Source organism: Betta splendens, chromosome 9 (genome assembly GCF_900634795.4).
Source record: "Betta splendens chromosome 9, fBetSpl5.4, whole genome shotgun sequence".
NCBI classification, from domain to species: Eukaryota; Metazoa; Chordata; class Actinopteri; order Anabantiformes; family Osphronemidae; genus Betta; species Betta splendens.
Genome location: NC_040889.2, coordinates 9,932,066 through 9,945,281, shown reverse-complemented (window position 1 = coordinate 9,945,281; position 13,216 = coordinate 9,932,066). Strand labels below are relative to the sequence as shown.

General features: G+C 52.5%; 1 protein-coding gene across 1 annotated transcript; it reads right to left on the bottom strand.

Moving 5' to 3' along the window:
• Positions 1-1,783: 1,783 nt before the first annotated feature.
• dcn (decorin) lies at positions 1,784-11,577 on the bottom strand. Its single transcript, XM_029163342.3, has 8 exons — positions 11,108-11,577; positions 6,642-6,844; positions 5,102-5,214; positions 4,256-4,469; positions 3,962-4,075; positions 3,780-3,873; positions 3,557-3,695; positions 1,784-3,079 (listed from the first exon to the last, which is right to left on the bottom strand). Exons 2-8 carry the CDS (start codon positions 6,823-6,825, stop codon positions 2,879-2,881), a joined length of 1,059 nt encoding a protein of 352 aa, XP_029019175.1. The 5' UTR covers positions 6,826-6,844; positions 11,108-11,577; the 3' UTR covers positions 1,784-2,878.
• Between the last annotated feature and the right edge of the window lie 1,639 nt (positions 11,578-13,216).

Genomic DNA, 13,216 nt, shown 5'->3' with positions numbered 1-13,216 from the left:
CCAGTAGGGACAAAGCCTGGGTTCGGTTTAGGCTTCGCCCGTGGGAGCAAACAAGTGACTCATCTACTAACTGGTTCCCTTCACCAAAGAATGGAGAATATTTAGATTTCTGAGGCCGGAGTGTTTTTCCTTTTCGCCTCTGTTATGCATTTCTCTGCGCACCCAGATTTAAGCTTTTCCAGACTGTTTGTAGAGTTGGAGGTGGAACAGCAGACGCTGTGGCTAAGTCTCTCAGTGTTGGTGCCTCATGATCGACTTCTAATATTTTTTTCTATTATACATGCTGAAATTAGGAGTGTTTACAAAGGTAGAGATCCAAGGATATTAGCAAACGGGGACAGTCTAGGACATGTGGGCGCAGACACACACAGGCTCCTAATAAACCCTCAGACGCCGCCCAGACACCACCTTCTGTTCCTAGCATGTGGTAAGCTCATAGTCTCAGCCTCGGCCAAGGGATTCTCTGCTTCCCAGGCTGACATGTCCTGGGAGCGTGACCAGCAGTCGGAGGATTAGAAGGACACACCTCTGCTCCCTGGTGCCGTCAGTGCAGGTTCTGTCCCGCGTGTTTGCGCCTGGGCTACGTTCTGCACACGTTGACGGGTGAGGCTGCTCAGGTTACTTACACACACACACACACACACACACACACACACACACACACACACACACACACACACACACACACACACACACACACACTGGAGGCTTAGTGCTGCTGAGTGTGTGTGTGTGTGTGTGTGTGTGTGTGTGTGTGTGTGTGTGTGTGTGTGTGTGTGTGTGTGTGTGTGTGTGTAGAAACTGTCGTTATGACATCACCCACATGGGGGCACCAGATTGAAGTTCATCCCGCTGCGTTGGACCTAATGTGAGGTGCTGGGACAGACGCCAGAGCTCAAACACTCATTCTTTTCAGTCTTTCCAAATAAAAATAAAACCTACAACAAACAGATGAGAGGACTCATGAGTTGCATTTTCAGAGTTTGTTTTCTGCATGCAGTGCTTGTTTAGTTTGCACTTTGACCCCCACATTTATCTACTTAAGCAAATTAAATCTCAGTTTTTTTTCATTTCTATAGTAATAAAGACATTGTTTTAGAAAACAAGCAAAAAGGCAGAAGTGTCTTGACACTGCGGGACTATTAAAGGTTTTTTTTTTTCTTATAAAACTAAAGACTGTGCTTTTGTAACTTTATTCAGTTTCTGAAGATATAATATAATAAAATCAATTTGTGTTAGTGACGTTTGTCCCTATTGAGCCTCTGTATTTTACTATTCATCTAATTAGTATATAATGCAAAAACACTGATAATGAGACACTGCATATTCATCAGAGACGTCTCACAGACTCTTCATTCATCTAAATATTCCCTTTGAAATAACTGAAGGCAACCTGTGTCCACAGCGTCTGTATGAATCAGAGGCTGTGCAGCCACTAAAGGCAGATTCTTCTGCTCCTCCCGCTGCTTGGCTCCTCTTCACTCAGGGCTTTTCCAGCCTGCTCACCTTTGTGGACCTCACACCTTCCTGACCTGGTGAGCAGGAGTCTGTCTAGTCTGTCCAAGTCCTCCGATGGACTGGTGACCAGTCCGGGGTGTGTCCTGATGCATTCTGGGAATGTTGCTCATGTTCATTTGGTTCTTTCTTACCATCACAGCACAGGTCTCCCTCAGAGAAGACGTTTACATTCCAACTTAAGACAAATCAGCTCACCACTTCCTTCATGTTGCATGGAATTAACCTTTAGTCTTCTTCTTGGTCATTACAGCCATTAAATACTGTCTCTTTTTCCATTAGTATATTTATTTTTATCAGTACACCTGCTCTGGGGGGAAAAAAAGGCCAAAACCTTATTTGTGCTGATATATTAAGTGTGAGCGACGGCAGGCGCTCGTGTTTAAAGTGGTTAGACGTTTCTATACAGCATTTATATACAGTCTTTACATACAACACGCCAACATGGGTGCTGAGGCCAGGCCACATCCACCCTCCAGTTCTTCTCCACTCTGGAAAAAACAAGGGCGAGGAAACATGGAGACCAACACATACAGGCATCGACAAAGACGTTCGGAAAAGCATCGTGTTGCCGCTGAAAGGCAAAGGAGAAGGAGCATGCATATAAATCTTTGGGAATGGCTTCTTTAAAACATATATGGTTTATTCTATATTTTCAGAAGCTATCACCTAGTCTTTATGAAACAACATACACTGGGAGATGATGAAAAGAAGTGTAGAAAAAAAACAACACAACAACCCAAAACTTAAGACGCGGCGAAGTAAGTGCGATAGAAGTCACGTTTGCGTTTATCTCTACTTGAATTGAGTACAATGCAAATAGAAAGTGGGATCTGTGCAGCATGAGAGCACTACTTCTAGTACACAGGTAATATCTAGTACATTCTAGTGTGAAACAAGTTAACCCCTCGCTGCCTGCTCTACAGCCAGCGTTCCTAGAATTCATACAATGGCTAAAAGTCAAAAACCCGGGATCCAACGCTCCCCACTGAGCGACACTGCAGATCTTTTTGGTTCGGCTCCGCCACTGAACTCAAATTGCACGTGGTGTGAACAAAAACATGGCGCAGCGTGGATGTGAGGGCGTGTTTGCAGTGTTAGGGATGTGCCGCGCGTCGTCTGTAAGCTGCGTGAAGCTGCTGCTGCTGCTGCTGCTGCGTCCGGCCGCGAAGCGAAAGCTGAGAGCGGGTCTGTTTTAATCGGTCCATGTCCACTAACGTTTGGAAAATGAGCGTGTGGGGGGTCGACGCACACTTACAAAACTTTCACATACTCATTTACAAACACGCATCCTCGCCGAGGCACGTGGGGGTCAGGGGGGGTCAGGGGGGGTCGGGGGTCGGGGGTCGGTAGCTGGGGGCCTCTACTTCTTCCTGTAGTTGCCGAGCTGGATGGCGGAGCGGTCGAAGACGCAGCGGAAGGTGATGGGCTGCACCTCCCAGTAAGGCACGGGGTTGCTGAACAGGCTGATGCCGGAGTACATGGCCTTCTTGGTGTTGAAGCCAGGAGGGCAGAAGTCCTCCGTTCCCACAGCTGCGATCTTGTTGGCGTGGAGGTAGACCACCTAGAGATGGGATTTGAATAATGACAACGTGGTCTCTGACGAGGGCAGTAATTTAGTTTTCCAAAATACAGCAGATGACGGCGATAATAATAAACCACCGAATGAATAATCACCGTTTTTTCTCTTAAGGATGTTTATAAGAAATATATCCCTGCAGTGAACAACATGACGATGCTTCAGATCAAGTAGTGGATGTAGAATAGCATAAAAACCAGCAGAGCACCATGTGAGCACAGTAGCCGCCGCAAAGTCACAGGGCCGCACAATATAAGGCTAATTACACATTCCAGAGCTGCCAGACCCGAAACACCAAACAACACTGCACATGGACAAAGGTCATAATAAATAACAAAGGCCTCTATAAACAGTTGAGCATGCAGAAGAAAAGGAGCTGAAACACACACAGGGTTCACGAAAACATAAAAAGCTCAACATGTCGTAAGTGATGTGGGTGGGTGAGAGAGGAAGCGCGTGTACCTGGATGTACTTGTGGTCAGGCAGGCCGGGAGGGACGCTGGTCAGAGCGTTGTTGTCCAGGTGCAGCTCTCGCAGGTGGGGGACGCTGGCCAGCGTGCCGTTCTCCACGGAGCTGATCTCGTTGTAGCTCAGACCCAGCCTGCGAGACACCAGAGGGCACCGATGGCGTCAGACGGCAGGGTTTCGGGGACAATGCTAAGACCAACATCATCATCCTCATTACTTAGCCAGGTTCTTCAGGCCCTTGAGGCTGTCCACCGTCACCTTGGTGATCTTGTTTCCGTCCAGGTGAAGCTCGGACAGGGAGCTGGGCAAACCTGGCAACCGGCGGGAGCACAGTGATGACATCATCAGTCAACAATCAGTCGTTCTGATCTGGATTGCGAGTAGGTGTCCGTGCTGCACCTTTGGGGATCTCTGTGATGTTAGTGTCGGCGATGCGTATGTACGAGACCCTCTTCAGGTCGGCGAAGGCGCCGGCCTCGATCCCTGCGCTCTTAAACGGGTTGGAGCCGAGCTCTGAGGAATGAGGCGGAAGACAGAACAATTGGGGCCACAGAAAGACAGCGAGAACAGCAGTAATGGATTATGGCGGTGACATTAATTCCTCTGTTGATGTGTTACGGGAACACAGAGCTGAGTCACGAGTAAACAAAGCCCCGGGCGGCCACTTTGGCCCCTTTGTGTTTGAGCGCGTACCCATGACGATGACGTGGGCCATGCCCTGGAAGGAGGCCTTCCTGATCTTGGTGATCTCGTTCTCGTGGATGCGCAGCTCCTGCAGGCTCTTGGGCATGTTGGCCGGGATGTCCTTCAGCATGTTCTTGGACAGGTAGAGGCGCTGCAGCTTGGTCAGAGGGTTGAGGGCCTTGGCGTGGATGACCGTGATCTTGTTGTTCACCAGGATCAGAGCCTGCAGGGACAGAGAGAGAGGGAGATCCTGTGAGAAGCAGCTACTGGATGCTCTTTCGCTCTGTACCTGTGCTGTCAGGACGCAGGGCCGAGTTCAAGTCCAGTCAGGAGTGATCGCTAACACGGTTTCATTCCTGCTGTTTGACTCTTGTGCAAGCAGACGTGTGTCTAGGTGAAGTATGTGGTCACCCCCCCCCAGAGGCCGGCTACGCTAGACAGAGGTATTTACTGAAAGCAAAACAAGCTAGAGGAGTGTGAAGGTGTGAGGCTGCGAGGGTGTACGGCCTGCGGGGGAATAGTTTCCATGCAGCTGGTGGCCGGGATTCACTGGATCATAGGAAGAGGAGGAGGAGGAAGAGGAGGAGGAGGAAGAGGAGGAGGAGGAGGCTCTCTTGGTGTGAGTGCTGAGTTGTGTGACAGTGTTTTGGCAACCCGGTTACTGAAGCTGGTTGTAATTTGTACTAATATACACAAACAGGCATGAGCTCTTCCCAGCAGGCAACAAATGGGCTCGCTACAAGATGTTGGATGGCGAAGGCTGTGATGAAGATGGGTTGCGGTTTGCGTGGCTATTGCCCAACGGCGCAGATTGCGCAATGCGAGGCGCTCGCACAGAACCCGGCGCTGGCTTACGTTCAGCCCCTTGAGGTTCTTGAAGTCGTTCTCCTTGATCTCGGTGATGCGGTTGTTCTGCAGGTCCAGCAGCGTGGTGTCGTCCGGGATCTCCCCGGGAACCTCCTTCAGGCCTGTGACGGGACACGGATGGTTAGACCGCGTGCAAAGCGCCAAGCCTCCTCCCTGACGCTCGCGTGCAGCGCGGAGAGCGACGGCGCCATTCCACCGGGGCCCGAATCTGAGGCGCACGTGGCGGAAATGAGCCCTAAAACTCATTTCCTGCCGCATACCTGGACGCTGAGCTCAGCCGCGACGCGGGAACCGGCCCCCGGCCCCCGCTGCGCTCAGGCAGCTGCAGGGGCCCACGCTCTGCTGCGCTGACGGCCGTCCAGCTCGGCCTGACATCAGTTTGCAGCGCTCCCCGTCATTACGGCACAGCACTCAAACACATTCATCCTCATTGTCCCTCTTTAAAACTTCAGCTGTGCAGTAAAGTCAGCGCGACGACCGTGGGACTCGCCCCCACCTTCATACTCACTATTAATCACTTTGCACTGTAAGTATAGTGATTGGGACGCGAAGCGTATAATTGCTTTGGATGTGACCCGACTCTTTCAAACATTAATGACAGTGTTTATGCAATTTGCTTCTCTGTAGCCGTGGACGGGAAAGACAAGATGATCAGCAAAAGCCGACTGGCTAAAAGCTTTTTTTTGTTTTTGGAGGGTCAATTAAAAGCTCGGGCTGACGTGAGCACATCTTATGTAACCACTGAGATTTTTACGTTATTACGTCATTACGTCACTGATGGGGCAGTGTGTGTGTGTGTGTGTGTGTGTGTGTGTGTGTGTGTGTATCAGCAGGGTCTGGGGAGCAGATGGAGGCCCGGGGCCAACGGTGCCGGTGCAGGAGTATCCGATCGGGCCCGTACAGAACGTCCTGTGGATGGAAGGACGCGGTCTTCCTCGCGGACCCGCCTGTGCCGTCTCCGCCCGCTCCCAGACCCGGACCGTGTTGGTCTTTAAATCCACCCTCCCTGTCTCCTTGAAGTCCCTCCCTTTCCAATAAAAACGGGGCCAGAACACGGCCACATCCAGCTGCACAAGCCAAGCACTTTTATATAATTTGCGAGAATAAACGAGGTCAGGGGACTTTTTCCGAAGGCAGCGTTTGACTATGACTCATTTTTTGTTGTATATGCTTCGCATCAGAGTTGATAAGCTCCACGCGGCCGGCGACGAGAGCGAAGTAAACTGTTGTGACTGTGCTGGAACGAAACCACCAGCCCGGCTGAGTGAGCTCTCCTTAGACATACACAAGCTAAACCCCTCCAGAGACTCTGACTTTGGGTGGATGTTGGAGGTTATAAACCCAGTGACTTTCTTCTGCTCTTAAAATGTCACTCAGCGCAATTAAAGTACAGTAAAACTACAGCAGACACCCGTCTGACCTCAGCATATAATCCATCATCCCCGTGAGCTCAGCTGTTTGGAATCTAGGCCGCAAACGGAGGAGGGAGCCGGGAAAATGGATGCGAGCGGGAGGTTGGTGGCCTCACCCAGGTCGGAGCACTGGATCACACGCAGGTGGCACTGACATCTGAACGGGCACTTGGGTCCATCAGGCAGCTGGGGCCCCGAGCCCTCCTCGTCCTCCATCATGAAGTCCAGGAAGCCGGACTGACGGAAGGGCAGAGCCCAGCAGGCAGTGACCAGGAGCAGGGAGAGGCAGACTGATCTCATGGTGCTGCTTGCAGGGAGTCTGGAGGAACGGGAGGACACATACACACAGGCTGAGTATAAGTATGTACCATCTGCACAGGGAGCATCATGAGGCGTTCACTGACACCACTGCGCTACGTCTTCTATTCCAAACCGATGAACCTGTGCTTTAATACGAGGTGAAGGAGCAAGTATCTGCAGCTCCTCCCCTAACGAAACCCACGACCCTCCTGATGCATGCGCTTCTCGACTTCCGCGCGACCCCCGTGACCTCACGCACGCACCGTCGCAGACCCATCAATCTGCTCGTCAAGCGCCAAGCCACAACGTCGCTCCTTTCCGCCGCGGTGCCGCAGTAATTAAAGGGCCCATTCGAGCCGCAGCTGCTAACAAATGATCGCGGAGCGCTCGGCCCTCGACGGACCTTGACCTGAACATCTTGAGCGGGATGATGAAACTGACCCCAAACCAGCAAATGGGCCGAGCGGAAAGTGAGCCTGGGCTGGATTACATGCTTGGTGCTCGGCCTGCTGTCCTGCAGCCCGCTGACGGTTCCTGTGAGAGCAGTCGCAGTCTAAACCCAGGTTGAGGTTACGTCGGGTCACGCGGATCACAGAGAGCGACTCTCGCTGTAAGCAGTAATTACTGCCACGCACTGTACAGCTCCAGCCCAGCGGCGTTACAGTTACAGCGCGGCCGCGTTCGAATCGGCTTTGGTGGCGACGTCTCCGCCTCGTAAGTCGCCTTAAACGGTGTCACACGTCGGTTGTTGTCTGGATCAGCTCTACGTCAGCTCCGCTTCACAGCGGGATGTGGTGCAAACGCCGAACAGCCGTCCGCACATACAACGCACACAATAAATTCAGAGGACGTGTTGTTCTCATTACTGAAACGCAGAGCAATCTTGGCTGCGTCACGTTCTCTTATCTGAGCTCAGCTGAAAGCTCCGTCCAATGAAAACCCCGTCTGGAGACTGGGCAGGAATGTTCCGCTGTGTTTCACATGTCAGGATGAAAAAGCACCGCTGCTTGAGTGGTTGTACATGACTCTCCAGTCATTCTGTGCTGCTGAGGAGACGCCAGGTCAAAGGTCAACGCTCCGCAGCGGTTCTGAGGTCGTGAACTCTGCACATCTGGCACGTCTCCGGGGCTCAGTGGTGGGGTTTCATTTACAGAGCGTGTGTCTCTGTGCTCTGGAGAAACCTCACAGCTGATGACTGAACCCTATGCTCGCGCTTTGACCCTTGCTCTGACCCCGATACATCCACATGGGCCCTGGTGCAGGATTTCCATCGGCCCACCATGGGTCTCGCCATCATTCCATCAACGTTTGGCCATAAAAGCTTTGAAAGCGATTTGTAAACTTAACTCTGAGCATTTAATGGCGACCCAGTAAATAATATGCAGAGGGTGAGTTTGACTGGGCTCTGAGCACGTTAGATGTAATGAAGGACACATGGCCAACCGAGGTCTTCCTGGACTCCACAGATTCAAAACACAGAACAAAGTGGCTCTGAAGATGCATGGGGCAGCCTGCTGGGCCCGAGGCCTCGGCTTTTTCATTACCAGACCCCCTGATGTGTTCACTGTCCCAGAACTACCAAGATGCGCCTGCTCCAGTTCACCTACTTCAGGAGACGCTTGAGCGGGTGCGAACGAGCTACCTACGCGTTTTTCTCTTCGTTTTTGGGGTTGAGACATTCTCTAGACAAAATCTAAGGAACACACAACACGGCTCCACCGGCAGCTCCGGGGCTGTCAACACGGCGTGTGAGAACAGGACCCGGCCGGCAAACTCTGCAGCTCAGCTCAGCTCAGCTCAGCTCAGCGTGTACGAGGCAGAACATCTGGACCAAAGTAAACTTTATAGACCAGCGCTTTGACTGTATCAGTCAGGATAGTCAACAAGAGAAGAGGGACGAAACATGACATTTCCTGCATCTTTTGTCTCATCGCTCTCGTCATTCCCTTCACCCCCCCCCCCCCCCCCCCCCCTCACGTCTGGCTCCAGCTGTGCTAATGACTCCCAGACAGGAAGCAACGCTCGCAAGAGGATTCGAGAAGTGATTTTCCCTCCGCTGCGCTGTCGCTTTCTGTCCTTTCATAAAAACCTTCACGCTCCGAGAAGCAATAAAGCACCTGCAGGACGGCCGCGATCGCAGTGGAGCAACGCTTCAGCAGCGCCTTTAGCACGGTGGCGTCTCAGGAGCCCAGTGCAACCTCCACCCCTGCCCGCTGCCTCGCCCCCGGCCCCCCACAGGCCTGCGTCGGCCCCTGCCGAGCGTCTGTCAGCAATTAATCACTGGAAGGTATTTACAAGGCCACAGGACATTTAAAACACGTGTGGCCCTTTTAACCCGCCGGGGATGAGCGCGAGCTCCCCTCCCACGCGGCTGGAGATGCGCACGGCAAACGCGCGGCCACGCCGAACAACCAGGCTGGAGCCGCCGGTCGTTACTTTCAAGCGGCGCCGCCTGATGCGTCGGGGGACTTTGGGAGCCAGAACTAGCATTTGGAATTATGCTGCGGCGCGGCCAACAAACAATTCCGGAGCCAAAACACTTTTGTAATAGGACTCGGGCCAAATCACTCTTGTCTGGAAACCGGCCATCCCTGCTCTCATTCGCCTGCATGGGAGAAAAAGCACGAAAGTAAAGAAAGTAAAGAGTGCCCCGGACACCTCGAGTCAGAGCAAACCTACGCATCCAACTAAAATAAAGACGCGGCAGCTCCTCGGCTGCTGCTGAAGGGTGGTTTTGGGGTTTGCTGAGCATGAGAACGCCAGCGGGCGGTTCAACCGCGTTTCAGCTGTTCCATGAGAAGAGCTGCCGCCGGCCTCGGCCCCATTATCACCAGACGCGCACTGACTGCCTTTCTCCTCCTTCCACCTCCTGCTCCCTCTTTGAGCGCCTTCCTTCCGTCCCCCGGCTTTTCTCCCATCGCCCGGAGCGTTTTCTTTGCCTGCCTGACCCCTCCAGCGCCGGCCAGAAAAGAGTGACGTGGAACGTTGTGGTGTTTCTAATGAACAAAAGGGGACAAAGGTTTTGTGGTTGGTATTCACCCAATGTCCCCTTTTTGCTCCTTTTGACGCCCAGATGGGAAAAACACGGACCCTGAGTGCAAATCTGGGTCTTATCTCTCGTTTCGGGTCCAAATGTAAAACATCTGCTGAGTGTGTTCTAGTACAGTGTTCCTCTTTTGGCGTCTCCTCTCTTCTGAGTCACACTTTTTAATTCTACTGTGTTTGTCTCAGTTTTTCCCTTGTTCAGATTCGCTCCAGTCCACTCAGTGCAACCCAATGCATCTGAAGCTTATTAGGTTTTTTTCCCTCCTGGCAAAAAGGATGTAATGAGTTATCTGAGAGCTGTGTGGTGGCTTGTCGGGAAGCCGTCAGACTTCTCTTTGATAGAGGAAGCCGTACCATTACAGGATTAATGGCACAATGCGCTGCCAGGTACGGCTTTTTTTTAAGTTGCCTGTAGCAATTTGGGCCGTGATTTACTCCAGTGAAAACAGCAGCACAGCTCCACAGTGGGCAGAGGAGGCTCGCAGTGAGGAGAAGCAGGGCTGCAGAGAGGACCGATAAGAGGCGAAGCGAACACAGTCTGCTTGTTCAGGCGGTGGGAGAGGAAAAAACCTGAAAGGCACCAGAGACAACGTTTTCCAGAGACAAACAAATCTGCCAAGTTTCCACTGACACCAGCAGATACAGACAAAAGGAGGAAAAAAGTCAACTAGCGTCTTCGTTCATATGGGTCACGACCAAGCGGTCAACAAGTGTCTAAACATTCCAAACAAGCCAGCGAGTTGAAAAGCTCCCGGGTTCTGAGTGGAAGATTCTCTAGGGATTAATAACCGGCCCGAGAAATGGGTTCTGGCACAGGAGGCAGGTACCAGCATCAACGGCACACCACACCCCCTCCCCCAGTCACTGCTGCCTTCACGCTGGACTGGAATCGATTAAAGCTTCTCGTTACGTTGTGGGAACACAACCTGCCAACATATCTGGAACATGCACAACGCGCACACAAGGAAGGCAGAAGCAGCAAAACGCACGGTGACCAGAATCAGGTCCAGAAGCACAACTAGAGGGGGAATCACGCGAGCTGTGCTTTCATTAAAAGGCATCATCAGCCATCAACGCGCCGCTACGTTTGCCTGCATGTCAGCGAGAACCGAAGGCGTCCGCGTCAATGTTCTGTCTCAAAGCGGGTCCAGAGTTGAGTCTATTTTATCCCTAACCTCATGCCTCCCGGTATCACTCGCACGTCCCGCTGCAGCCCAGAGAGTGAGGATCAACCTACCTGTTCTCGGGAAAAGCCGGGAAAAAAAAGTAGAAGTGGGCGAGATGGTGTTGACTCCCAAAAATCCTGCCGAATGGGGGATGAGATGGTGAAGTGGCTGCGAGGGCCCGTGGGGTAATTGGACTCGGAGCGCGTGCAGCCAAGATCAAGCAGGTGTGCTCCACAAGGGGAGGAGAGAGAGAGGGTAGGAGAGAGAGAGAGAGAGAGAGAGAGAGAGAGAGAGAGAGAGAGAGAGGCAGGAGGAGGGAGGGGTCCGGCCGCCGAGCTCCTCTCTGGACCAAAACAATTGGTGGAGAACTTCCCCCGTTCTCGCTGTGCGCTCCAAAAACAGCTGGAAATCGAGCAGGGAGGAAGGAAAAAGGCGAGGGAGAGAGAGAGGGAGTGGAGCGGAGCGAGGGAGACGGGGAAGGGCGGCGAGCAGCAGAAAAAAGGAAGGAACGAGCAGCGAGCGGCCACCATCTGGTAATGATAGGTCCTGTGTGGAGCTGAGCTGAGAACCCTGCACTCAGAACTCTCCTTCGCCCTCTTTCACACTCTCCGGCTCATTCATTCTGCCTCCGACTCGCAGACAGGAAAAAAAAAAACACAACAACAACACACACCTCTCAGGGAAAGTCCACAGTTTTAACCCTCCGTTGCATTTGTTCTGTGGGATCCACTGGAGTTTTGTGCGTCTCTTAAAACAAATCCAAATGTCCTTCCACAGAATGAGCGCATGGTTCAGTCTACATGAAGGTGGAGCTGAGGACGGGGACTGACAGCCACCATGTCCAGGCCTCCTGCTCAATGACAGCTGGGACCGACTCCAGCTCCGGAAGCAACAAACGCACCAATTAAAGGCGGCTGCTAATCTGGATCAATGATCACTTTGATGTTAGAAGAGAAGCGAGCTGGAAGGCGTTGGGGCGGCGACGTGTTTGCACAGACCGGTGTCTTCATCAGCGGACGCGTATCCACCTCCTTGTAATTCACTCTGGGGACGCGTGTTGTAATCGGACCGCGCATTAGGACGCCTTTAAAGTGTCATGAGGCGCGATCCCTTCATCCCAGAGAAAATCCCCTCGCGCGCTCTGCCCGACTCCTGCATGTGAGCACAGTCAAGATGCAGCTTGCTCTGCTGCTGCATGATCCGCTCAGTCTCAGTGTGAGAGGATCAGACCGGCGTGGAAGGAGGTCAGAGGTCAGGGCCTTGGAGACGACGCTCAGGTCAGACCTGGCTCATTCAATTTGATTTAAACAAGAAAAAAACGTTTGCATCAGCATCCACTGATGGACCCTTGAAGGCCACAGTAGAGTCTGGTCCTACTCTGACACGTGAGCATCTTGCGGAGATCTGACCTTTGACCTTGTGGTTACTCAGTGATGATACGCTGGATGTGTTTGAAGTGGGACCACACCGAGGCAGACAACACGTCTGCAGGGGCTCAGAGTTGCACATTACACACACTAATTAAAGCTAAGCAAACCTTTGTTGTCGCTGGAGGAGGACAGGTGTGTGGAGACTGACGCGTGAGGGGCGCGAGGGGATCAGGAGGCCCAATATAAAGAAAAGAATCAGACAGAAACTGGTTTATTGGAGATTTCGGGAAAGCTGGGGAGAGATGAGCACAGGCTGACAGGCTATTCCTCCAACTAACAGGCTTCGAGAAGAGGTCAAATGGTTTCCATCGAGGCGCGACCTTTGTCTCTTTCCATTTCACCACAAACCACGAGGACTTGAAGAAATCAAAACAGCAATTCTGGTGGAGGTGGACCCTTGGTGTGGCCTGATTCACCACGGCTCGTGAGAGCGTATGTGGATATGAAGGAGCGTTTAATCCTGGAATAAAATCGGGCCGACCCACTCGTCTGAGTCAAAGCAGCAGAAGCCCTTTAAGCAGCGAAGGCGCAGACAGTTCAGCAGCAGCGAGGCGGAGGCAGAGGCCTGCCTTTCCCATCTCTGCCTGCAGCTTCTCAGCCGTGATGGACAAAACAGAGCCGTCGCACACAAGCGCGGCATCAGAGGCACCGGCGACGGCCGTGACAGGCCCACAATCGGGTTCTGGGCCAGTGGCGCTGTGGGAAATCTGGCCGAATCAAAGTGGGGCTGTGTGTTGATACGTATTCATA

Excerpts from the sequence above, each read along its gene's own strand:
- dcn (XM_029163342.3), bottom strand. The coding sequence starts at position 6,825 with ATGAGATCAGTCTGCCTCTCCCTGCTCCTGGTCACTGCCTGCTGGGCT. Across the intron at positions 4,076-4,255 it reads GGCCCACGTCATCGTCATGG|AGCTCGGCTCCAACCCGTTT; the intron begins GTACGCGCTCAA and ends CTCATTCCTCAG. Across the intron at positions 3,080-3,556 it reads CTGACCACAAGTACATCCAG|GTGGTCTACCTCCACGCCAA; the intron begins GTACACGCGCTT and ends TCCCATCTCTAG.